The sequence below is a fragment of the Protopterus annectens genome, chromosome 1.part1 (assembly GCF_019279795.1).
Source record: "Protopterus annectens isolate FY-2018-M chromosome 1.part1, PAN1.0, whole genome shotgun sequence".
In the NCBI taxonomy this organism is placed as follows: domain Eukaryota; kingdom Metazoa; phylum Chordata; order Ceratodontiformes; family Protopteridae; genus Protopterus; species Protopterus annectens.
Genome location: NC_056726.1, coordinates 449,701,901 through 449,729,028, shown reverse-complemented (window position 1 = coordinate 449,729,028; position 27,128 = coordinate 449,701,901). Strand labels below are relative to the sequence as shown.

Genomic DNA, 27,128 nt, shown 5'->3' with positions numbered 1-27,128 from the left:
GCTGTATAGACTGCCTTACCCTCATCCACAACTCTGGAGACTGATATGAAGAAGTCAATCAGATTCAGGAGACAAGATCGGCCCTTCACAAATCCAAACTGGTTGGGGTCCAGTGTTTGAAGGTTGCCAATGTCATTGTTTATAAGTTCCATGATAATGCATTCCATGCCCTTGCAGATCAAGCTTGTCAGACTGATGGGACGGTAGTTCCCGGATACCAAGGCAGATCCCCCTTGTGGAGTGGGATAACTGTAGCTGTGCGCCACTCAGTGGGCACGAAGCCTGAGCTGAGGCTATGATTAAACATGACACTTAGGTGAGGTGCCAGTTCATTTTGTAGTTCATGTAGTACACAGCCTGGGATGTCATCTGGTCCCATGGATGTTGTATTCTTAGCTTTGGAGAGGGCGGTTTCTACCTGTGTGGCTGTGATTACTGGAATTTGATGATCTTTTGGTATTGAGATGGGCCCTTTAGGCGTGAGAGGGGGGGGGGTGAAGTTGGCACTAAATCCATCTGCCAGGATATTGGCAATATCCTTGGGATCAGTATATTTAATGCCATTCTGTTGTAGCTCAGAGCAGATCTGAGCATTGCCATTTAGATTCTTGACATAACTATAAAATGCCTTGTGGTTGTCTTTGGAATCTTTGGCAATTTTATTTTCATAACTAGCTTTTGAGGATTTTATGAGGGATCTCAGCTTCTTACTGAGGCTGGTGGGATGCCTGACAATGTGAAGGGTCATCAGGAAATAGCAGACAATGGGAAAGGAACTGAGGCATGCAGTCTGACACTGTAACCTGGGAGCCAAGACTAATAACCAATGATGAGAGTGATTTAAAAATAACACACACTGCAGCAAACATGTTCAGCACTTATAAATGTACATCCCTCACTGCAGAGCATGGTGTGATGCCTTCACTAGTGTGCAGACTTGTAAAGCTGGTGAGTTTCATTTCATTAGTGTATAAACATAGCTTAGTATAAGAGATGGCAATTATCTCTGCACTGTTCAGTTTCTTGATAGTTAATGAGATATTAGTCAAATAACTTCCTCTTCTCATACCTGAGTAAGTGATGTTGAGAAGTTTGCAGGAGTAGGGGTCCTCTCTGTCCTCTTCAGGAATTTCACATCCTTTGGCACCTATTATAAATTTTACCTGCACACTATAAAAAAGAAAACATAGCAAAAAATAATCATTTTATGAATAATAAGACTAAAAGCTGAGAGCAAAGCACCAGGACAATGTAAATGTATACAAAAGAAAAAAATGTATACAGGGAAAAGAATATGCTTGATATTTCTCTAAAATAACATCAACTGTAGCCTCACAGCAACTACTTTGGCAATATAAACAATTACAAAAAAAATCTGTACATGTAAGCTTCCCTGAACACAAACACATTCATGTGCAGACCCAAATTTCCTATAAATTAAAGTATTAGAGGCACAAGAGGTATATGCAAATGACCCTTATAAACATCAAGTGTTTCCGCTATATGGCAATTCTGAATGCCCATGACTTATTTCTTTTGAAGTCATTTCAATGGACAAATTCAGGCCAATAAAGCCAAACGCCACTAGCTGTGGATATGCATACTTCAGCATTGTTATGACCTCATCAGCACAGCACAAGCAGAGTGTTTGATTAAGTATAAGAAACTCAGGGCTATTAATAACCAGCTGATGTCCATTACCATTAGGGTGACTGCAAAATATCCATGTAGCCCTGCACTATAAAGAAAGTACAGTTTTGTACCTACCATAAATGTAGATGTTCGAGTGTACACCCTGCTGCAGTCATCACACTTGGGTTATCCTGTCGTCAGGCGGTCCCGCAGTCGGCCGGAATTCCAAAGTCTTGGTCCGGCGTCAGTTGCTGTCACTTCTTCCCCGACGTCAGTGCGCCAGGGGTATATATAATGCAACCGACGCCATTTTCTTCAGTTTTTCTTGCCCCAGATGTCAGGTGCCCCCAAAAAGGTGGTCAGTAATTAGTACCAAATTAAGTAATTTTTGCACAAACACAAAATCCCTCCAGCTATAAGCAAATACATCAGGAAGGTATTGTAGAGATTTAGCCAGTCAGATCAGAGGGGATGGAGGGAGGGAAACCTGGATTGCAGCAGGGTGTACACTCGAACATCTACATTTATGGTAGGTACAAAACTGTACTATGTTCATAGTGTTACCCTGCTGCAGTCATAACACTTGGGTAGAATCCCAAAGCTAAGGATGGGTGGAGGAGTTATAGAGGGTTAGAGGAGGCTAAAAGGCCCTGCAGGACTGCAGTGGCAAAGACAGCCCTAGTCTTAGAGTAAAGTGGTAAGTGCTAGTGTTTGGAAAAGGTGTGTACAGAACTCCAAGTTGCAGCTTCCAAAATCTCCTTGGTTGGAACCCCCCTGAGGAAGGCTGTAGATGTAGCTGTTGCCCTGGTAGAGTGGGGTCTAATGGTAGCAGGAACTGGTTTTCCATGACGGGTATAGCAAAAACGAATGCAATGTCCTATCCATTTGGAAATGGTTTGTTTTGATATACCCTTCCCTTGTGAAGCTGTAGCATAGGATACAAAGAGCTGGTCAGATTTTCTGAAAGCCTTAGTTTTATCCAAGTAGTAACGAAGTTGCCTGTGAATGTCCAAGGAATGCAGGAGTCTTTCTCCTTTGTTCTGTGGATTTGGGAAGAGGGTAAGTGAATGGTTTGATTTAAAGCCACACTGGAAACCACCTTAGGCATGAAGGAAGGATTAGTTTGTAGAGAAACTCTGTCTTGATGGAAAATGAGGTAAGGTTCCACTGCCATTAGTGCCTGCAGCTCTGAGACTCTTCTAGCTGAAGTTATTGCTAGCAGCAGGGCAGTCTTCCATGATAGGAACTGTAGATCTGCAGAGAAAGCTGGTTCAAAGGGAGGTAGCGTAAGTTTTTCCAGGACAAAATTGAGGTCCCATGTTGGTGTAGGTGCTCTCCTGGGGGGGCCTAATGTTTTTTGCCCCTCTGAGGAACTGCCTTAGGAGTGGATGCGAAAATAAGGGTGGTTCCATGTTATAGTGGGCTGAAATAGCTGATGCATGGATTTTAATGGAAGAAAAAGAAAGTCCTTTGTGCAACATCTCAGTTAAATACTGTAGAATCTGAGGCATGTGAGGCTGAAGTGTGTTTTGGCCTTTAGCTTGGTTCCAGGCACAAAACCTTTTCCATTTGTCCGAATAGGCCTTCCTGGTGCTGGGCCTCCTAGCTTCCAGAATAACATCCATAACTGCTTGGGAAAGAGGAGCTGGCTGGATGCTTAGTTGATGTGCCACGCAGCCAGATTTAAGGTTTTGAGCTGGCTGTGAAGAATCTGATTGTTTTGCTGTGTGAGCAAATGGGCAATTTGTGGTAAAATCCAAGGTGGGCCCTGGGCCATATTCCTCAATAGTGGGTACCAGTGCTGGCGTGGCCAGTCTGGGGCTATGAGTATCAGTCGTGGTCTCTCCTTTCTGACTTTCAGAAGCACCTTTGTGAGGAGAGGCAATGGAGGGAAGGCATATACTGTCAGGTTTTTCCAACTGAATGAGAGTGCATCCACTTTCCAAGCTTGAGGGTGAAGTGTCCTTGTACAAAATTTTGTCAGTTGATAGTTTTGAGGACTGGCAAATAGGTCTATGTCTGGAAGGCCCCATTTTTGAGTTATCATTGCAAATACTTGTGGATCCAGTTTCCACTCGTGGGGATCCATGATGTTTCTGCTGAGATAGTCTGCCAATGTGTTCCTTTTCCCTGGCAGGAATTGAGCTTGTAACTGAACTTGGTAAGCCAGAGCTGTGTTCCACAAGGTCATTGCTTGCCTGCATAGAGGGCAGGAGTGTGTACCCCCTTGTTTGTTTATGTACCACATTACTGTGGTGTTGTCCGTCCTTATTGCAAGTTGTCCTGGATGTAATAGAATCTTGAAGGCTGTCAGAGCATTCTGTACAGCTAGCATCTCTTTTTGATTGATGTGCAGATTACTTTGTTCTGCAGTCCATACGCCTTGAACGCACTGTCCTGCCATGTGTGCCCCCCAGGCGTAGTCCGATGCATCTGTTGTCATAGTTTGCCTGGCTGGGGGCAAGGTGAAAGGCTGACCCTTTGTTGAGGTGACATGCCTGTGACCACCATAGAAACTCCTGTTGTAGGCAGGGAATGAGAGATATCATTGTGTCCAAGCTGTGGCTGTGTTGAGACCATACGCTTTTTAGGTACCACTGTAATTTCCTCATATGCAGCTTTGCAAATGGTATTAGTTGTATGCAAGATGCCATGAAGCCCAAGGCCTGCAGAATTTTTCTTGCAGGTAGTTGGGTCTTTGTTGCCACTGTTTTGAAATATTGAGTCAATTGTAGTTGTTTGTCTGGTGTCAGATAAGCCTTCTGGGCCGTTGTATTCAAGCTGGCACCCAGGAATGTCATATTTTGTGAGGGTACTAGTTTTGATTTCTTTTCGTTTACTGTGTACCCCAGGCAACTTAGAAGATGTTTTACAAAAGCCAGATGTTGTAAGAGGATGTCCTTGCTTTTTGCTTGGATGAGGCAGTCGTCCAGGTATGGGTATATTTGAATTCCTCTTTGTCTGCAGTATGCAATTACTGGTGCCAGGCATTTTATGAAGACCCTGGGCGCAGTAGATAAGCCAAAGGGCAGTGCAGAGAATTGGTAATGGGTTGAACCTGCAATGAAATGGAGATATCTTCTGCAACTTTGTCTGATAGGGACATGCAGGTATGCCTCCTTGAGGTCCAACGTTACTAGCCATGCTTCCTTGCCCAACATGGGAAGTAGCTGCTGTAGTGTTAGCATCTTGAATTTGGGTACTTGTAAGTAAGTGTTTAGAAGTGAAAGGTCCAGAACTGGTCTCCAGGCATTGTCCTTTTTGGGCACTAGAAAGAGTCTTGAGTAAAATCCTTGGCCTTGCTCCTGTGTAGGTACCAGTTGAATGGCTCTCATGTCCATGACAGCTGTAATTTGTTTTTGTGCCTCTGCCCATTGATTTTGTGGCAGGTTTGGCATTCCTCTTTTCATTGGCAAGGTGTGAAAATGGAATCTGTATCCTCGTGAAATTATGTCTAGGACCCATTTGTCCTTTGTGACAATGTGCCAGTTGTCTGAAAAAAGTGCGAGTTTTCCTCCCAAGGGGGCTGCCAAAAGAGTGTTGCTTGGCCAGATGAGGTGCAAGTCATTGAGTTTGCCTTCTGGTAGTTTGGGACCTGTCATCTCCTCCCTTCTGTGTTGCAGTGCTCCATTGTCGAGGTTTGTACTGGGCTTGTGGTTGTCCTCTGCCTCCTGGACGTCTGTGTTTACCCCTCTGTGGTCTGTCAGTAGCTGGAAAGGACCAATTTTTTGTTGGCCAATTTCTGCTGAAGCGAGGGGGCTGTACCTGTAGGAAATCTTTGACTGTCTGCAAAGATTTTGCCTTATCCTCCATTTTCTTTAAGACTTCTTCTGCTTTAACTCCAAAAAGAACATCCTGTTGTAAGGGAGCATCTAGAAGCTTTGCTTTAACATGATCAGGCAGAGTTTGTTCCTTTAACCAAGCATGCCTACGTATAACAGACCCAGTGACAGCTGCTCTGCAGGAAGCCTCCAAAGAATCAAATACACATTGTAAAGTATGCTTGCCCACCTGTTCAGTTGCATGCAACAGATCCTGCATTTCTTTCAATTCAGACTGTTGGGGGAGTGTGCTCATTTTTTGTTTTAACTAAGACATTAGATAATTGCTGATATTTTAGCATGTGAAATTGGCAATTTAATGCCCTCATAGCTAGAGTGGCTGAGGTGTAAACCTTTTTCTCCACCTGTCTAGTGCTCTGGAGTCCCTTTCAGAGGGTACAGGAATTTTTGCCATAGAAGCCTTAGCCCCTTTGGGACCCTGGGAGATAGTCTCTGGATCAGCAACAGGGCTTTTATAAAGAAATTTGTGGGAATCAGGCACTCTATAGTATCTGTCAGGTTTGGCCAGAGCAGGAGGCAGAGAATCTGGGTTCAAACTGGATTCTAAGTAAACATCATCCACGTCTAAAACTGGGGGGATGGCAAGTGGTCTGTGCTGGGGGAGTAAAAGAAACTCTCTGAGGCTTTTCTTTGAGTCACAGTAGTCCTGACCTTCCCAGTGAAAATGTTCCCTCATAGTGTGTAAAGTTTCCCCAAAGGAGTAGTCTTCAGGATGAGAAGCTGAGGGAATGGAATCCTCAGCATCAGAATCTTCATAAGGGGGAAAGGAGTAATCCTGTTCCTCAGAGGAGACTGAGGAAATAGACACTTGTTCAGAGGAGGCATAATCTTCCTCTTGTCTAGGCCTTTTGTCGGGTGGGGGTTGGGAACCCCTGATTAAAGAGATCAAATTTTCAGCCATTTTGAGCATCTGTTTCTTAGGCATGGGGCCTTGAACTGGAGACTGAAGTGTAATCTTTTTAGGTTTAATAGGAGTCTTTGTCTTAGGATACGCTTTTATGGTGAGCGTCGTCGGTCTGAAGACGCCTTCAGAAACCGAAGGTGTTTCTGCAGCACCAACATCTTTGTCAGCAGTGTCGTCGGTAGGGGCTAAACAAAATGGCTGCATCGGCCTAATACTTTCCGCCAAAAGCTCCGAAGTGGTCTCGGGTTCCAGGTCTGCGGTAGTCAGAGGCTGCGTCGGAGCCTCACTGAAGACCGGTGAACCGGAGACCGGACCAGCCGAGGCCTCAGAGTCTGGCTTGGGTCAAGGCTGCCTGTCCTTATCCTTGCGTTTTTTGTGCACGCCAGTAGTCGGCTGCTCCGACGGCATAGTGTAGTTAAATTTTCTACCGTAGTGTTGTGCGAATTCAAAGCGTCTTTTCATAGTACGCTTATTAAACCTAGCACAAAAACGACAACCAGTGACGTCGTGCTCTGGGCCTAGGCAAGGTATGCAGTAAGAATGAAAATCCTTATGAGGTATTTGCTTCCCACAAGAAATACAATTGTTAACTTTTTCTGACATCGGTCTGAGGCAAGAAAAGTTTCAACGGGTACTTAGCTTTATTGAAGACTTCGGATCTGAAATTCGACTTCGAAAATCTCAGGAGTCGGCCGACCGGCACTTGCGAACTGCTTTTGCTTCGGGCACCGCGTGGCAAGAAAGACTGAAGAAAATGACATTGGTTGCATTATATATACCCCTGGCGCACTGACGTCAGGGAAGAAGCGACAGCAACCGACGCCGGACCAAGACTTTGGAATTCCGGCCAACTGCGGGACCGCCTGACGACAGGATAACCCAAGTGTGATGACTACAGCAGGGTAACACGATGAACATATACATAATAGTGATACAAGTAGTTTAGAAGCAACAGTTTTAGGACGGGTTAAATCAGGTTATGGTTTAAATATAAAAAGTTATGGAAAATGGAATCAGTTATAATTTTTAAGTTTAATACTTTAGCACCAACAGGGTTAAATAGAGAATGCCACTGGAAGTATTTTCTTTAATTAACACTGGAATTAGGTGGATTTAATTAAGCTAGTTGAATGTAGGATATGGGCGGTCACGGTGGTGCAGCGGTTAGCGTTGCCGCCTCACAGCAAGAGGTTCTCCGGTTCGATCCTCGGCCGGGGTGCCTTCTGTGCGGAGTCTGCATGTCCTCCCTGTGGTCGCGTGGGTTTCCTTCCACATCCCAAAGACATGCTGTAGGTGGATTGGACACTCTAAATTTGCCCTAGGTGTGAGTACATGCGTGTGTGCCTTCTGTGGAAGGTTCGACGCTGGGCTGGCAACTCGACACCGTAAAACTCCACTGCCAATCATGAGCGGACAGGTGATCTGCTGTGGCGACCCCTAACCGGGAAAAGCCGAAAGAAGAAGTTGAATGTAGGATATAAGGCATGATACTCAAATAAAAAAGTATACTCTGTAAAGGCATTCAGCCAAGGAGCTAGAGAAAGAATTATTGTGTCTGTTTTTTGTGGACTGTATTTTACTACAAGGCAGAGCATTTGCTGAACATTTTATTGGATTGTGTGCTGTTCGAGTGTTTTAATAAAAACTGAAGGTAATCACTGTCTTTTTTCCTTGGATTGTGGTTCTACAAGATTACCTTTATACCCTGATCTCATGATGTCAGAGAGGAGGTCATTGCCAAACCAGGAGGAGGGTAACAAAGCTCTGGAATATGGGGCAACCAATGGCTTTCACAGTAATCCCAAGTAGTCATTACTGCAACACTGAAACAAGATGAGCATCTTGGGATTCCAAATAAGTGTCCTAGACAGAATGGTAAGGAGAGAATGCCCCATGAAGATGTGAAAGGACTTCTTTAGAATGTACTGATTTAGGCTGCTCATACGGAGTACTAGCTCAAGCTCAACGTCTTTGGCTTTCTTTGGAAGAAAAAAGGAATCTTGAGTAGTGAGTTTGTTCTGACTTGGTAGGACCTCTCGGATGTCTCATATTTTAAGGAGGTTAAAACAGCTCTTTCTTGGCACACTCTTTTTAATGTGGTAGGACATCAGGTGGGGGAAAGTGTGGCTGAAGAGGATTGTGGAAAAGGATCATGTTGTCTCTCGCTATCTTTTGTGATGGTCAGCCACATGGGCAAAATGAAGGGAGAGAGATGACCCCCAACTACCAAAGTGATAAATTCAGGCAAGGTATCCGGGATTACTCTACTGTTCCCTAGAAAAGCAACTATGGTACCCCTGATTACTCAGATGATTATTACTGCCTTTTGCTTGGTAACCATTCTGAAAGTTGATGTGGTCTCACCAACACCTTCCAGAAAGTACAGTTGTGTACACTTACCATAAATGTAGATGTTCGAGTGTATTCACTGTTGCAGTCATTACATTTGGGTAATCTGCTGGCAGGTTGCCCTCAGTCAGCCCGAATTCCAAAGTCTTGGGTCCTGCTTTGGTTGCTGTCTCCTCTTCCATGATGTCAGGGGTATAAAACATGCAGCCAACGCCATTTTCTTTAGTTTTTCTTGCCCCAGATGTCAGGTGCCCCCAAAAAGGTAGCAAATATATATATATATACACACACATGCATCAATATAAATTTTACCTTCATCTACAAGCAAACACACCATAGGTTGTAGAAGATAGAGAAGGAAAGATAAACTCCAGAATGACAGGGGGATGGGCAGGAGGGTAACCTGGACTGCAACAGTGAATACACTCGAACATCTACATTTATGGTAAGTTTACACAACTGTACTATGTTCTTCGTGTTTCACTGTTGCAGTCATTACATTTGGGTAGAATCCCAAAGCTATGATTGGGAGGCTGGAGCTAAACAGCATTAGGTGCGGCTATAAGGCCCAGCAGAACTGCAGTGGCAAAGCCTGCCCTGGACTTAGAGTAAAGAGGCAAATGATAATGCTTTGTAAAGGTGTGAACAGAACTCCAAGTAGCAGCCTCTAGAATGTCTTTGGTTGGTACTCCTCTGAGAAAGGCTGCTGAAGTAGCCGCCGCTCTGGTGGAATGAGACCTAATGCCCTTGGGCACAGGTTTACCATGGTGTAAGTAGCAGAAACGGATGCAGTGGCTTATCCACTTTGAAACGGTCTGCTTTGAAATAGCTTTTCCTTCTGATCCTGCAGCATATGACACTAGTAATTGCTCAGTTTTTCTTAGAGCTTTAGTCCTGCTCAAGTAGAATATTATCTGTCTGTGTACGTCCAAGGAATGCAGAATTCTCTCCCCCTTGTTCTGTGGATTTGAATAAAAGGTTGGCAGATGAATTGTTTGTGAAGAGCCACACTGGAAACCACCTTAGGCATAAATGTAGGATATGTCCTCAGAGACACCCTGTCTGGGTAAAATATGATAAAAGGCTCTACAGCCATGAGGGCCTGTAGCTCTGAAACTCTTCTTGCTGAAGTAATTGCTAGTAGCAGAGCTGTTTTCCATGATAAGAACTTTATATCAGCGGTAGCAGCTGGTTCAAATGGAGGCAGGGTGAGCTTTTCCTTGAGGTCCCATGCAGGTAATGGTGATCTTCTAAGAGGCCTTACATTTTTGGCTCCTCTAAGATACTGCTTTAGTAAAGGATGAGAAATGATTGGTGGCTATGTATTGTAATGAGCCAAAATGGCAGAGGCATGGATTTTAATTGATGAGAAAGATAGGCCTTTGTCAAGCATCTCAGTTAAGTATTGTAATATCAGAGGAATATTTTGTTCTGCTGTATCAGTTGCTTGTGCTTGATTCCAAGCACAGAATCTCTTCCATTTATCAGCATAAGATTTCCTAGTACTAGGCCTTCTGGCTTCCAAAATGACATCCATCACAGCTTTACTGAGAGGTGTTGTTTGTATAACTACATGATCAGCCATGCTGCCAGGTTCAGTGTCTGGAGTTGATTGTGCAGGATCTAATTGTTTTGCTGTGACAGTAGTTGAGGTCTTTGAGGTAAGGTCCAAGCTGGGTATTGAGACAAGTTCCTTAGGATTGGGTACCAGTATTGGCGGTGCCACTCCGGGGCAATTAGTGTCATCTTTGGTTTCTCGTCTGACTTTTAGGAGGACCTTGGGAAGAAGAGACAGAGGAGGAAAGGCGTAAAAGTACAGTTTTGTACCTACCATAAATGTACATGTTCGAGTGTTCACACTGCTGCAGTCATCACACTTGGGTTATCCTGCCGTCAGGCGGTCCCGCAGTCGGCCATAGTTCCAAAGTCTTGGTCCGGCGTCTGTTGCTGTCGCTTCTTCCCTGACGTCAGTGCGCTAGGGGTATATAACATGCATCCGACGCCATTTTCTTCAGTTTTTCTTGCCCCAGATGTTCATAGGTTCATACTAGGCTATCTGCCCTAGGGCATTTATAAGCCTAGCCAGAATGTGTTTGGCTTTCGCCACCCATTTTAAATTTATTTTTCTATGCCCTTTTTCGAGGTTAGTATACTGTGCCTCTGTCTAACAGTGGCACAGAAGTGATACCCGGGGTAAACCTACGATCTCCCATCCACTCATCAACATTCCTCTTGAAGAGAGTCAATGAGGGACTCTGCCTAACCTGGACTGGGATTTTATTCCAGAGTGAAGGGAGCCTCTGGGTTATGAATCTGTCCCTCCAGAATGTCCTATTTATTTCAGTGCTGAGGTTCAAGTCTCTCGAGCGCGTAGCTCGATGGGATTTGGATTTTCTGAGGTGCAGCATGTCCATTAATTCCGGGTTGGACATGGCTTTATACGTCAGGCACAGATCGCCTCTGAGCAGGCGGTATGCCACTGAGTAGAGCTGGAGTTTCTTTAACCGGGCAGCATATGGCATCTGTTTGAGCCCTTTGATCCTCTTGGTGAGGTACTTTTGGGGTCTTTCCAGTTGCTGCAGGTGTCTGGTAAGGTACATCCCAAAAAGGGCATTGTACTCAATTATGGGCATGATGAGGGATGAGTAAAGAGGCACGATGACCTCCCCTGATCTAGATGTGAATCCCTTCATGATTAGGTGGGCTATATAAAATGTTTTTCTAACCACTTTGGCCACGTGGTTGTCAAATGAGAGATTGCTATCAACTTGGGTCCCCAGGTCCCTAATTACTTCTTCTGTACTTAATGGATTACCACCTATGTGGTAATTTGTGGGCACTTTGTTTTGCCAAAGGGGATGACTATACACTTTTGGCATTTAGCTTGAGGCCATGGCTCTGGCACCAGTTGTCTGTTTCTATGAGGCCCTTTTGGAGGATGCTTGTGTCGGCTGGAGAGTGATTATGGCGCCAGTTTGCAGTCATCTGCGAACTTGGTCAGCCACAGTCCTTCCATGTTGGCCTGTACCTCCGAAATATATACCGAACAAGAGAGGTCCCAGGACTGAGCCTTGTGGGACACCACTTGTAACTGGTTTGGAGTCTGACATGGCTCCAGCAATTCTAACCATGTGGGTTCTGTCCTTGAGCCAGTTTGCAATCCATCTAGTGACATAGGGGTTTATATTTAAGCTGGTGAGCTTATCTATAATGCCCGAGTGGGGTATTGTATCGAAGGCTTTTGCGAGGTCCAGGTAGGCTGTGTGGACCACCTTCCCCTCGTCAATGGCCTTGGTGACTGTTTCAAAGAAATCAACCAGGTTTAAGAGGCAGGATCTGCCCTTAACAAAGCCGAACTGGGTAGGATCCAGTGTTTGTAGGTCCCCAATATCTTTATTTATGAGGTCCATGATGATCCTTTCCATAGCTTTGCAGACCAAGCTAGTCAGGCTTATGGGGCGATAGTTTCCAGGATCCGTTGTGACACCACCTTTATGGAGAGGGACCACTGTTGCTGTACGCCACTCTTTGGGCACATATCCTGTAGTAAGGCTGAGACTGAACAGTAGTTTTATGTTTGGGTTTAGCTCTTCTTGGAGTTCATGTAGGACGCAGCCCGGGACACCATCTGGTCCCGTTGATGCTGTGTTTTTTGCTTTGGAGAGGGCGGCTCTTACCTGAGCATCTGAGATGTCAGGGGGGCAGCACTCTGCTGGGATAGATATTTGCCCTTTGGTGGGAGAAGTTTGCGCTGAACCTGTCAGCTAGGATGTTGTCAATGTCTGTGGGTTCGGTGTATTTTTTGTCATTTTGGACTAATTCTGAGCATATCTGGGAATTACCACCCAGGTTCCTAACATAACTAAAGAAAGCCTTGTGATTATCCTTAGTGTCCTGTGCAATTTTTCTCTCGAAGCTGGCCTTAGACAATTTTATGTGTGCCCGTAGTTTTTTGCTAACACTGATCAGTGATGCCTTCCCTTTTTGGGATTTTGCTCTATCATTTAGTAGCTTCCTCCTTCTATTGTATAGTTTGTTTATGGCTGGGGTCCACCAGACAGGACGTCTGCCTTTGGAGGATTGGGTCTTGGTTTTATTTGGGATCGCATGATCCATGCATTCCTGAAGGTGTTCATAGAATGCGTTTATAAAGGATTCTGCGGTCTGGGCCGTATTTTCCACAGGCCCAGGGGCTTTGAAGGATTCCACCTCAGTTTTGAGGAGTGTGAAATTTGCTTTAGAGAAGTTTTTCACTGTGGTTTTCTGGGCAGGGTTGGGGTCGGGATGTGAATATCCAGTGAGATTAGTTTATGGTCTGATCTTACCAGTGAGGGATACACTTCTGGTCTGGAGCATAGAGTCCCCATGTTGGTAATGATCAGGTCCAGTATGTTTTCCCCTCTTGTGGGAGTGGTAACAAGTTGTTCCATAGCATTTGAGTTTATAAATTCTAGGAACCTTTGGGCTAGGGTGTTGGAGCTAGAGTAATGCTCCCAGTCTATGTTTGGGTAGTTGAAGTCACCCAATATAATGGTGTTTGGAGAGACCTTCATATTTTCCAGTGTTCTCAGGAAGGCCGAGTGGGGTTCCTGGGTTTGGGAGGGTGGTCTGTAGCAGGCTATAAACTGGAAGGCAGTTTTACCCATTGTTAGTTGCTAAGTTCATAGGTTCGTATTAGGCTAACTGCCCTTGTGGGTCATTTTAAGCTTAGCCAATTATCCTTTGTGAGAGTCAAACCCTGCACCTTGTGTTTGTAAGGCAAACACCTTTACCATTAGGCCACCCTCCCAACCCCTCAGGTGCCCCCAAGTAGGTAGGCAATACATATAAAATAACAACAATACCTTCAGTTACAAGCAAATACACCACAAAGGTTGTATAGGATAGAAAGGTATAGATAAGGCCAGCTAGTTCAGAGGGGATGAAGGGAGGGTAACCAGGACTGCAGCAGTGTGAACACTCTAACATCTACATTTATGGTAGGTACAAAACTGTACTATGTTCATCATGTTACACTGCTGCAGTTATCACACTTGGGTAGAATCCCAAAGCTAAGGTTGGGTAGCTGGTCTATAAGGAGTTAGGATTGGCTATGAGGCCCTGCAGAACTGCAGTGGCAAATCCTGCTCTTGATTTAGAGTCAAGAGGCAGGTGGTAATGCTTGGTAAAGGTGTGCACTGAACTCCATGTTGCAGCCTCCAAAATTTCCTTGGTAGGTACTCCTCTGAGAAAGGCCGTTGAAGTGGCTGTAGCCCTGGTGGAATGTGGCCTAATGTGTTTTGGGACTGATTTTCCATGCTGTGTGTAGCAGTAACGAATACAGTGTCCTATCCATTTGGATATAGTCTGCTTTGAGATAGCCTTGCCCTGTGATCCTGCAGCATATGCTACAAACAGTTGCTCAGTTTTCCTGATAGCTTTTGTTTTGTCCAAGTAGAAGCGTAGCTGCCTGTGTATGTCCAAAGAATGCAGAAGTTTCTCCCCTTTATTCTGGGGGTTTGGATAAAAAGTTGGCAAATGGATGGTTTGGTTAACAGCCACACTAGATACCACCTTTGGCATAAAGGTAGGGTTTGTCCTTAGAGAAACCCTGTCCTGATGAAAAATTATAAAAGGTTCCACTGCCATTAATGCCTGTAGCTCTGAGACTCTTCGTGGTGAAGTTACTGCTAGGAGCAGAGCTGTTTTCCATGATAAAAATTTTAGATCGGCTGCATTGGCTGGCTCAAAAGGTGGCAGGGTCAGTTTTTCCAAAACAAAATTGAGGTCCCAAGTTGGTGTTGGTGCTCTCCGGGGCAGTCTTATGTTTTTAGCCCCTCTGAGGTACTGCTTTAGCAAGGGATGAGAGAATAAAGGAGGATCCGTGTTGTAATGTGCTGAAATGGCAGAGGCGTGGAGTTTAATTGATGAGAAGGATAGGCCTCTGTCCAGCATCTCAGTTAAGTATTGTAAAATCTGAGGAATGTTTGGAACAAGAGGGTCAAGGCTTTGAGCCTGGTTCCAGGCGCAGAATCTCTTCCATTTTTCTGAGTAAGCTTTCCTGGTGCTAGGCCTCCTGGCCTCCAAAATGACATCCATAACTGCTTTAGAGAGAGGTGTTGCCTGTTTGACTAATGAATCTGCCATGCAGCCAGGTTTAGGGTTCTGAGCTGCTCGTGCAGGATCTGATTGTTTTGTTGAGTCAGAAGGTGTGGAATTTGAGGCAAAATCCATGGTGGGCCTAGAGCAATGTTCCTTAAAATAGGGTACCAGTGCTGGCGAGGCCAGTCTGGAGCAATCAAGATCATCTGTGGTTTCTCTTGTCTGGCTATTGTCTGGTATTGGAGTACCTTTGAAAGGAGAGGCAGAGGTGGGAATACATAAACTTTTAGGTTTTTCCAGCTGAACAAAAGAGCATCCACTTTCTATGCTTGTTTGTGATAAGTCATTGTGCAGATTTTTTGTAGTTGGCAATTCAGTGGGGAGGCAAAAAGATCTATTTCTGGGCATCCCCATTTTTGCATTACCATGCTGAAGATTTGTGGATTCAATTTCCATTCGTGAGGGTCCATGATATTTCTGCTTAGATCGTCTGCCAGAGTATTTCTCTTTCCTGGCAGGAATTGTACTTGTAGGTGAACTTGGTACGTTAGAGCTGTGTTCCACAAGGTCATGGCTTGCCTGCATAGGGGGTAAGAATGAGTGCCCCCTTGCTTGTTTATGTACCGCATTACTGTGGTGTTGTCCATCTTTAATAATAATTGTCCTGGATGCAGAAGGTCCTTGAAAGCTGTCAGGGCATTTTGAACAGCCAACATCTCTTTTTGAATGATGTGTAGATGCATCTGGTCTGTGGTCCACTTGCCCTGAATGCATTTTCCTGCCATGTGTGCTCCCCAGGCGTAATCCGAAGTATCTGTTGTTACAGTCTGCCTGGCTGTGGGTAGGGTGAAAGGCTGACTCTTGTTTAGGTGACATGCCTGTGCCCACCATCGAAACTCCTGTTGTAGGCAGGGAATCATTGGTATTACTGCTTCTAAACTGTGAGAGTGTTGAGTCCAAACACTTTTTAGGTACGATTGTATTTTCCTCATATGCAGTCTGGCATATGGTATTAGTAGTATGCAGGATGCCATGAATCCCAGGGCCTGCAGAATTTTTCTTGCAGGGAGATGGGACTTTTTTGCCAGTAATTGAAAATATTGAGTTAGTTGAACTTGTTTGTCTGGCGTGAGGTAAGCCATCTGGGCCGTTGTATTTAAGCTGGCACCCAGGAATGTAATCTGTTGTGAGGGCACTAGTTTTGACTTCTTTTCATTTACTGTGTACCCTAGAGAAGTTAGCAACCTTTTTGCAAATGCCAGATGCTGTTGAAGGATGTCCTTTGTCTCTGCTTGAATGAGGCAGTCATCCAGGTATGGATATATTTGAATTCCTTTTTGTCTGCAAAAAGCAACTACTGGTGCCAGGCACTTTGTGAAGACCATGGGCGCAGTAGATAAGCCAAAGGGCAGTGCAGAGAATTGGTAGTGCATTGAACCAGCTTTGAATCTGAGGTATCTTCTGCAATTTTGTCTGATAGGGACATGCAGGTATGCCTCTTTGAGGTCCAGAGTAACAAGCCAAGCGTTCTTGCCCAGCATGGGTAGAAGCTGCTGTAAAGTCAACATTTTGAATTTCGGAATATCCAGGTAAGTATTTAGAATTGAAAGGTCTAGTATGGGCCTCCAGGCCTTGTCCTTTCTGGGGACCAGGAAGAGTCTTGAGTAAAATCCTTGTCCTTGTTCTTGCTGTGGTACTTTTTGAATAGCTCTCAAGTCCATGAGGGCTGAAATTTGTTTTTGTGCCTCTGCCCATTGATTTTGTGGCAGGTCTGGCATTCCTTTTAGCCTTGGTAAAGTATGAAAGTGGAACCTGTAACCTTGAGACCCTATATTCAGAACCCATTTGTCTTGGGTGACTGTTTGCCAGTTTTGAGAAAAAAGTGCTAGTTTTCCCCCCCAAGGGGGCTTCCAAAAGGGAAGTGCTTGGCGTACGAAGGGGAAAGTCACTGTGACTGTTTCCTGTAAGGTTGAGACTTGTCCTCATCTCCTTTTGGGGTTGAGGTGCCCCATTGTCTTTGTCTGTTTGAGCCTTGGGGTTGAGATCTGCCTCTTGGGCATCTGTATCTGCCTCTCTGTGGCCTGTCTGACACTGGAAAGGACCAATTTTTTGTAGGCCAATTTCTGCTAAATCGAGGTGGCTGTACCTGTAAGAAATCCTTGACTGTTTGCATAGATTTAGCTTTATCCTCTATTTTCTTTAACACCTCTTCTGCCTTAACACCAAACAAGGTATCATGCTGTAAAGGAGCATCCAATAATTTTGCCTTAACATGATCAGGTAAACTCTGTTCTTTTAACCAAGCATGCCTTCGAATCACTGAACCTGTAACTGCGGCTCTACAAGAGGCCTCTAGAGAATCAAAACCACATTGCAGAGTATGTTTTCCCACCTGTTCAACTGCATGCAACAAATCCTGCATTTCTTTACAATCAGGAGCTTCTGAGCTTGCAAGCATTTTCTGTTTTAATTGAGCCATTAAATATTGTTGGTACTTAAGCATGTGAAACTGGCAATTTAAAGCTCTTACTGCTAAAGTTGCAGAAGTGTATACTTTCTTCCCCCATCTATCCAAAGCTCTGGAATCTCTGTCAGAGGGTACTGGATTTTTTGCAATGGAAGCCTTAACCCCTTTTGGACACTGGAAAATAGTTTCTGGATCAGCAGAAGGGTTTTTATAAAGAAACTTGTGAGAGTCAGGGACTCTGTAGTACATATCTGGCTTGGCTGGTGCAGGGGGTAAAGAATCAGGAGATAAGCTAGATTCAGAGAACACATCATCCACAATATCTAGCACAGGTGGAATGGCCAGGGGGCCTGTGCTGAGGCAGTAAAAGGAAATCTCTGAGCCTTTTTTTAGATTCTGAGTATTCCTGACTTTCCCAATGGAAATGCTCCCTCATGGTATGTAAAGTTTCCCCAAAAGAATAATCCTCAGGAGGAGAGGCTGAAGGGATAGGTTCTTCAGCATCAGAGTCCTCATAGGGAGGTATAGAGTACCCCTGGTCAGAAGAGGAATCAGAGGAAATGGAAACCTGATCAGAGGAATCATAGTCTGTATCCTGCCTAGGCCTTTTCTCAGGAGGGGGGATGGGAACCCCTGATTAGAGTAATGAGGTCTTCGGCCATTTTAAGCATCTGTTTCTTAGGCATGGTGGTTTGTCCAGGAGAATGCTGTACTTGTTTCTTTGTCTTTAGTGGTACTTTTGTCTTGGCTGTTGTTTTAATGGTAAGTTGTGAAGGTCTGAAAACACCCTCAGAAGCCGATGCCTGCTCAGCAGCTCCAGACCCATCTGAGGCATTAGTTTCTGTAGGCCCAATACCTTGAGTTTCCAGAGGCCTAGTTGTCTGTACGTGGGAGTCGGAGGCGGCCTATGGCTCTGAGGCAGCGGGTGTCAGGGGCTGCGAAAGCGCCTCACTGAGAACCGGCGAGAGGTTTCGTCGTCTGTTTTGGACCTCGGATATCTGTCTTTATCCTTGTCCTTGCGCTTTTTCGGTAATGCAGTAGTTGGTTGATCCGACGGCATAGTATAATTGAACCTTCGGCCAAAGTAGTGCAAAGCAAAATCAAAACGCCTTTTTATAGTACATTTGTTAAATCTAGCACAAAACTGACAACTAGTGACATCGTGATCAGGGACTAGGCATGGAATACAGTAAGAGTGGAAGTCCTTATGAGGTATTTGCTTTCCACAAGAAATACAATTATTAACTTTTTCTGACATCTGTCTGAGGCAAGAAAAAAAGATTCCCCAACGGGGTACTTAGCTTTATTGAAGACTTTGGATCTGAAATTCTACTTCGAAACTCTCAGGAGTCGGCTGACCGGCACTTGCGAACTGCTTCTGCTTCGGGCACCGCGCAGCAAGAAAGACTGAAGAAAATGGCGTCAGATGCATCTTGTATACCCCTGGCGCACTGACATCAGGGAAGAAGCGACAGCAACCGACACCGGACCAAGACTTTGGAACTCTGGCCGACTGCGGGACCGCCTGACGGCAGGATAACCCAAGTGTGATGACTGCAGCAGTGTAACACGATGAACATCTGATAGATTTTTCCAACTGAAGGATAGGGCGTCCACTTTCCATGCTTGTCTGTGATAAGTCCTTGTGCAGAATCTTTTCAACTGATAATTTTGAGGACAGGCAAATAGATCTATGTCTGGGCTCCCCCATTTCTCTGTTATCATGCTGAAGACTTGTGGATTTAGTTTCCACTCGTGAGGATCCATAAGGTTTCTGCTCAAGTCGTCTGCCAGAGTATTTTGCTTTCCTGGCAGGAATTGAGCTTGAAGATGTATTTGGTAGGTCATAGCTGTGCCCCACAGTGCCATGGCTAATCTGCAAAGGGGGTATGAGTGTGTGCCCCCTTGCTTGTTTATATACCACATGACCGTGGTGTTGTCCGTCTTTATCAGTAGTTGTCCTGGATGAAGTAAGTCCTTGAAGGCTGTTAGGGCATTTTGAACAGCTAGCATCTCTTTCTGGTTGATATGTAGATGCATTTGTTTTGGGGTCCATATGCCCTGAATGCATCTTCCTGCCATGTGGGCCCCCCAAGCATAATCTGATACGTCTATTGTTAAGGTTTGGTTGGCAGGGTGTAGAGTGAAGGCCCATCCCATGTTTTGGTGACATGCCTTTGCCCACCATAGAAACTCCTGTTGTAGGCAGGGAAGGAGAGGAATCATTGTTTCCAGACTGTGGGAATGTTGACTCCATAAACTTTTTAAGTACCATTGAAGTTTCTTCATATGCAGTCTTGCATATGGAATCAGTAGGATGCAGGATGCCATGAAGCCCAAAGCCTGCAGAATTTGTCTTGAAGATTACTTACTTCAAACTGATGGCAACAAAAACCCAGTTGTCAGTTGCCTTTGCTTGTCTGGCGTGAGGTAAGCCATCTGGGCAGTTGTATTCAAAATTGCACCCAGGAATGTTATCTTTTGAGAGGGTACCAGTTATGATTTCTTTTCATTTACTGTGTACCCATGGCATGTTAGAAGCCTTTTCACAAATGCCAGGTGTTGAAGAAGAATGTCCTTGTTCTCTGCTTGAATGAGGCAGTCGTCCAAGTAAGGATATATCTGTATACTTCTTTGTCTGCAAAATGCAATTACTGGTGCCAGGCACTTTGTAAAGACTCTGGGCGCAGTAGATAAGCCAAAGGGCAGTGCAGAGAATTGGTAATGCATTAAGCCAGCCTTGAATCTGAGGTATCTTCTGCATGATTGTCTTAATGGTACATGCAGGTATGCCTCTTTAAGGTCTAATGTCACCAGCCAAGCATTCTTGCCCAGCATGGGCAGAAGCTGCTGCAAAGTCAGCATTTTGAATTTTGGAATGTCCAGGTATGTGTTAAAAATCGATAAATCCAGTATTGGCCGCCAGGCCTTGTCCTTTCTGGGTACCAAGAACAGTCTTGAGTAAAAACCTTGTCCTTTTTCCTGTTCTGGTACTGGCTGAATGGCCCCCATATCCATGAGGGACGTAACCTGTTTCTGTGCCTCTGTCCATTGATTTTTTGGCAGTTCTGGCCAACCGTTTGCCATTGGCAGAATGTGGAAATGGAATCTGTATCCCTGTGATACTATGTTTAGTACCCACTTGTCCTGGGTTATTAAATGCCAATTTTGAGCAGAAAGTGCTAATTTTCCCCCTAAGGGTGCTGCCAAAAGATAAGTGCTTGGTGTAGGCAGAGGGAAGTCATTGGGACTGTTTTCTGTAGGTTTGCGCTTTATCTCCTCCAGATTTGGAAGTAGAAGCGCCCCATTGCCTTGACCTGTATGAATCTTCCACCTGGTATCTGGAACCCTTAGGGTGTCTGGATTTGCCCCTTTGAGCTCTGTCTGACACAGGAAAGGACCGATTTTTTGTAGGCCAGTGTCTACTGAATCTTGGTGGCTGCACTTGTAAGAAGTCTTTAACAGTTTGCATAGACTTAGCTTTGTCTTCCATTTTCTTTAAACCCTCTTCTGCCTTAATACCAGAGTATCATGCTGTAAAGGTGCATCTAGCAATTTTAGCTTTAACATGATCAGGCAAATTTTGTTCCTTTAGCCAGCCATGCCTCCTAATCACAGATCCAGTAACTGCGGCCCTGCAGGAGGCCTCTAAGGAGTCAAAACCACATTGCAAAGTATGCTTCCAACCTTTTCAGCTGCATGCAATAATTCCTGCAATTCTTTATTTTCTGCACATTCAGAAAGCAACATAATTTTCTGTTTCAGCAAACCCATAACATGTTGTTGATACTTAAGCATATGAAAATGACAGTTTAAGGCCCTGATTGCCAAGGTTGCAGATGTATAAACCTTTTTTCCCCATCTGCCCAGTGCCCCTGAATCTCTGTGAGAGGGGGTAGGATTTTTTTTGCTGTTGAGGCCTTAACTCCCTTTGGACCCTGTGAAACAGTTTCAGGATCAGCAGCAGGGTTTCTATATAAAAATGTATGTGAGTCAGGGACCTTGTAATATCTGTCAGGCTTACTGGGAGCCGGAGGTAAGGAGTCAGGGGTCAAGCTTGACTCCGAAAACATCATCCACAATGTCTAAAACAGGGGGAATGGCTAAAGGCCTGTGCTGAGGGAGAAGGAGAAAATCCCTGAGCCTCTTTTTTGATTCTGAGAAATCTTGACTCTCCCAGTGAAAATGCTCCCTCAAAGTTTGCAAGGTTTCTCCAAATGAATAATCCTCTGGAGGAGATGCAGATGGTATAGACTTCTCTGCATTAGAATCCTCATAGGGAGGTATAGATAATTCCTGATCAGAAGAAATAGAAATCTGATCTGAAGATTCATGATCAGTGCCTTGCCTAGGCCTCTTATCTGGAGGGGGATGGGTACCCCTGATCAAGGTAATAAGGTCTTCAGCCATTTTGATCATCTGTTTTTTAGGCATAGAGGCCTGTGCACATGGCTCATGCATCAGTTTTTTTAGTTTTAGAAGTTGCTTTTGTCTTTGGTTTTGCAGCTGTCGTCGGTTTGATATACAAATGTTGAGGTCTGAATACACCCTCAGAAGCCGGTGCCTGCTCAGCGGCTCCGGACCCATCCGAGGGAGATACATCCATCGGTCCAATACCTTGAGTATCTTGTGGCATGCCGGATTCCACATGGGAGTCGGTAGAGGCCTGTGACTCAAAAGTAGTGGGTATCAGGGGCTGCGAAAGCGCCTCACTGAGTACCGGTGAACCGGCAACTGGCTTAGGAAAAGCTTCGTCGTCGGTTTTGGATCTCGACTGCCTTTCTCTGTCCTTTTCTTTGCATTTTTTATGTACTCCGGTAGTCAGATTGCTATCCGACGACATTTCTGGGTAGTTAAATCTGTTTCCAAAATACTCTGAGGCAAAAATATACAGACGCTTAATAGTGCGTTGGTTAAATCTAGCACAAAACCGACAGCCAGGCACGTTGTGATTAGGGCCTAGGCAAGGAATACAGTATAAATGGAAATCCTTATGAGGTATTTGCTTCCCACAAGTAATACAATTATTAACTTTTTCTGACATCAGTATGGAGCAAGAAAAAAGTTTCCCCAACGGGGTACTTAGCTTTAGTGAAGACTTCAGTTCTGAAACTCAAACTCGAATATTTCAGTAGTCGGCCGACCGGCACTTGCGAAATGCTTCTGCTTTGGGCACCGCGCGGCAAGAAAGACTAAAGAAAATGGCATCAGCTGCATGTTTTATACCCCTGATGACCTGACGTCAAGGAAGAGGAGACAGCAACCGATGCAGGACCCAAGACTTTGGAATTCGGGCCGACTCGAGGGCAACCTGGCAGCAGATTACCCCCAAATGTAATGACTGCAACAGTGAAACATGAAGAACATCTTCTGTTGTTTATCTTAACTACAGCTTAGGTACAGTCAAAGGCAACTGGCACTGGGGAGTTTCAAACTGGACTCAAACACTAGTAAGAATCTTATCCTTTTGATTTTGCTTATCCATTTCTGTTTTCATAGCCAGGGCAAGGATTCACTGAATGGTGTAATCATAAAAGTCAGCTTTGTACCTCTAGCAAAATTCATCAAAAGTAACCTGGTGTTGACAGTGTAACTCTAAGCAGGTACATGTTGCTCTGGCCATCCCATCTCGGTATTGTGAATGAGGTGCAAGGTGAGGTTACTGAAATAATATGGTTGATGTCTGTGACTGCAGTCTCAGTTTCAAGTTCTGGGCAGGCAACCCTTCCCACAACCAGCCCATTTCATAGGTCAGCTTCCTTGGGGGGAAAAAAATAAAAATAAGAGAATTTATGGCTCTGAAGGACAAAGCTGAGGACAAAAGCCTGCCTCCCTAGCCTACCCAATGCATGTGGCTCTTTACCTGGTAGATGGACAGCAGGGGTCCAAGATGTTGAAGCCTTTTTGAGGGAAGTTGCTGCAACTATGGAGTTAAGTTGAGGAGTGACACCAGCAGTACCATTCCTTGAGAGGCTGGAGGATCTTGTTAGGCTACTTTACAGCAGGCATCACACCATCCAGACTTTCTAATGCCATTTTGATCACCAGTTGCTTCATCTTCTAAACTGGTGGAATCAAGAAGACTGGAGGTCGGGGTAATCAGGTGGTCTCCTGTAGGAAGCGGTAAGGTGAGGCAGTGGAAGTGGAATCAATGGTTCATCTGTCCTTCCATATCACAAGTCGGACTTCCCCACACTTGGGGTCACTAACTGGATACAGTGAAAGCTGTTGTCTCATCCTCTTCCAACTAAGAAGTGGGAGACTCCTGAGGGAAATCTGAGTTCTTTCTCTTCTTGCTAGATTTAGAAAGGAGGAGTCTGGTGAGGAATAGCAATGAGCTTGTCCAGAAACAATGAAGGCATCTGGCAAAAGGCCTCCAACCCCTCTAGGCTAGCCAGAAGTATGGTGAAGTGTTTAGACACAAAGCAGATGAGTGTACATACAAGCGAAACAGGGAACAGGCATAGAGGGAAGCATGTGAAGAGAAGACATGGAGGTCATCATCAGTGCACTCCAACAAGATGCCAGGACCAATCCTGAAATGCTGAGTCCAAAAACTATTGGGGGAGACATTAAAGACATTAAAAACAAAAATAAAATGACTTCAGGACCAACAGAATAATCCAGAACAAAGGCCAAGACCATGAGTAAGGCTAGCAAGGAACTGACAGACTGAAAGGCTGACCCTTGCTGATTGCATAGTTTGCCTTGACAGGACTAGGATGGCATCAAGGACCCAAGCCCTACTCTGTGGATAAAAGCTCCCCAGATGGATGCCTCTGTGCCAAGTACATATATGTCACTATCAGAGCCAGCATTGATGGTACCTATACCAAAGACTGAGGCCTAATATGAAGATAAGTCAACATCAAAGACCCAAATGATACAAAAAACATGTACATCTAGCAATGGTCTCACAAGAACCAGTGAAAAGAATAAATGTTAGTCAAATGAACAACATCATAAAAAGCTTGTACCAGCTTCTTGTAGACTGACTCAACAGCTGTACTGCATTTACACCTGCATTTAGACCCGACAGACCTGGCTGAAGAAGGTCTAGAAAGCACAAATATATCTCTAATCTCTATACCATATAAGGAAGAAGTATCTTCCTATTTTAAAAGGACTAGCAAATCACTGTCAGGAGACTCTTACTGGAAGATGAGAAACATGTTGGGGGTTGAAGATGATGTACTAAGATCAAGTCTGGCCTTTTGGCGGTAAAGCCTGCACAGGAATCCCTGGTAAGAACTATTTTAGAGTAAATCTGACATGACCTTTCTCCTCATTTCCTTGTACTGAACAGGTAAAGACTCAGGCCTAGAAAATGAAGGGGTTGATCTTGAAGGCAGCCAAGTTCAACACCTCATCTGGAGATGAAGTACCTTTTAATTTCTACAATCTATTTTACTAGTTTTTGACAGTAAAAGGCTCAAAAAGGATGACAAATTTCAGAGACCTTCAAAATACTATGAACCTAAGCAAGCAAAGTACATTTGCCTAGGAGGTTTTATTCCTCGCACCTGCATTTTTTTAAATTCTTCACCATCCTTGACATAAACCAAACAAGAGAAAGAATAACTGCTAAAAGTTAGCCTGGTTCTGTGGTGCAGAGTGATGGAGTCCTGTCAGCCAGATGACTGGGGTCCTTTAGCAGGCCTGGCACTGGAAAAGCCTGGAAAGGAGGGATACGAGTGAAGGAGTATGGCCTGCCTGCTTCTCTCAGGGAGTAGTGATGGATTGTGGGCACTTGGTAAGCACACAGGGTGGTATAATGGGGTGTGATTTCTCTGGTACAGACAAGGGAAAACCACCATCTGTGGTTGAGGATGAAACCATTCGACTGCTTGCTGGGCTGCAAGACTTGTGGAAATGAAGGATAATTGTCACGGTCATCCCACTGCATTTCCCCTTCCTTGGTGAAACAGAGCATGCACAAAAGATATACAGCTTATAAAATCCAAACCAAACTACCCCTGATGCTTGCCAAAATAATGTTTGAAGATCTGCAGACAGCAAGGGCAAAAAAAAAAAAAAAAAAGACAATAAAATTGCCACAAACTATTAAAATATTTCACAGAATAACACGTCAATCAACTGAAAACAGCTGCTAATCACAGAGCATCAGCAATGCCAAGACAAACACTTCTTTGACAGAAAGATAATGATACTGGAGTTATTAAGCTGAAACATTTAACAGCTCAAGATAGTATTACCTGCCCAACACTGAAAGGTAGGTGATAAAATAAGGCATGATGTCTTTTAGGAGGGCAGAAAATCTGCAGATGACAGAACAGAAGAAAAAATGGAAAACAATGCCTTTCCAACTGCAGAACTGAAAGTCAAAGAAAAGAATCAATTACTATGGATAGCAGAGACATCAAAACAGCAACTTTATCACAAAAGCTGCAAGTTTTACTGTAAACCTAGGACACCTTAGATGAGTCAATCATCTTACTGTATGGCAAATGAAACCGGAATAGGGTCTTTCTTTTCAGGGGCTCATGGGGAAAGGAGAGAGTTTTACATACAGCACTATGTGCTAGGAACCTTGGTACCATTGCGTGATGAAGATGGAACTCTCCCTTCTCAAATCTTGATTTATACACACCCAATTTCATGCGCACACGCGCACATACACATACACACACACACACACACACACACACACACACACACACACACACACACCCCTTACAAGACCAATTGCTTTCATACACACAGACACCGATGCCTCCCTACACTGTAAAATTGTTAAGACTGGAGAACCCTCTATTACTCTACTATGATCAAGCAAAAGTGATGCGACCACTGTAATATACTTCATCTTAGGGAATGGGCAAACCATACACTGGCACTCTAATTGGCGAACAAATGTTCTCTAGCAAGGTGCTAATGTAGATATTGTCTGCTACAAAATAAGTCTGACGTTTCAAGGCAGCACATTAACGTGACGTGAAGCTCGGACTGTAACAAAACTAATGGTTGCTATTACTTTACACTCTATAAGCAGAGCTTTTTCTGTTTAGAAAGTGCAAATCTAAAATAGAGAATGTTTAAAAAATGAAATGTGTGTTTATGTTTATGTCTGAGTGTATGCATGCTTGGTTGGTGTGTATGAAAACAGAAGAGTGTGAGAGATTGTGTGTGCATGAGTCAGAGAGAGACTGAGCGATGGAGCAGTGGTAACAGCGATGGAGCAGTTAGGAGGTATGCATACCTGTCAAACTCGTAGCTCAAGATATCTGGACAAAACCTAAAATAATAAGTATGGGGATGCTCTAAAATAGGGAGAGGTTGTAAATACTGCTCTTATATACTTAGAAAGTTACTAGAATAACAAGATTTGTTTTAGCATGCATTTTCTGAAGTAAATAACTCAAATGTATGTCATTATTTAATTACTTCAACACCCAATGATTTGCCAGCAAACCGCAAACTTTATAAGGAAGAGGCCCAAAATAAAAACAAGGTAAACATCTGGACATTCTTTGAAAATCTGGACAGTTAAAGAGGTACGGAAGTAAGAAACTTTTAATGCCTGGCATTATTAAGTTTAAAAATGTCTCTTTAAAGCTACACTGCTTCTAAGTGAGTGAGTGAGAGTGTGTGTGTGTGTGTGTGTGTGTGTGTGTGTGTGTGTGTGTGTGTGTGTGTGTGTGTGTGTGTGTGTGTGTGGACATTAAATAATTATCAAACTTATATTCTGAATGTAAAATACTTCCTCTAACAACATTTGTATATACTACACTAAGTTTGAAGCATTAGATGGAGGAACTATTTTACATCAAAAGTATTTAAAAAAAAAACAAAATTCAAAATAATTGAATAGACAGCCCATTCTCTAAGAGCA

At 44.2% G+C, this 27,128-nt stretch overlaps 1 protein-coding gene across 8 annotated transcripts in view; it reads right to left on the bottom strand.

Annotated features, from left to right (window-relative positions):
* Positions 1-27,128, bottom strand: part of B3GALNT2 (beta-1,3-N-acetylgalactosaminyltransferase 2) — a 1,092,678-nt gene that overhangs the window by 776,202 nt on the left and 289,348 nt on the right. For all 8 annotated transcript variants that reach the window (XM_044075837.1, XM_044075856.1, XM_044075828.1 and 5 more), the window contains one exon: positions 1,070-1,170. In XM_044075837.1, coding sequence (XP_043931772.1) covers positions 1,070-1,170 — 101 coding nt within the window. The remainder of the gene's footprint in view (positions 1-1,069; positions 1,171-27,128) is intronic.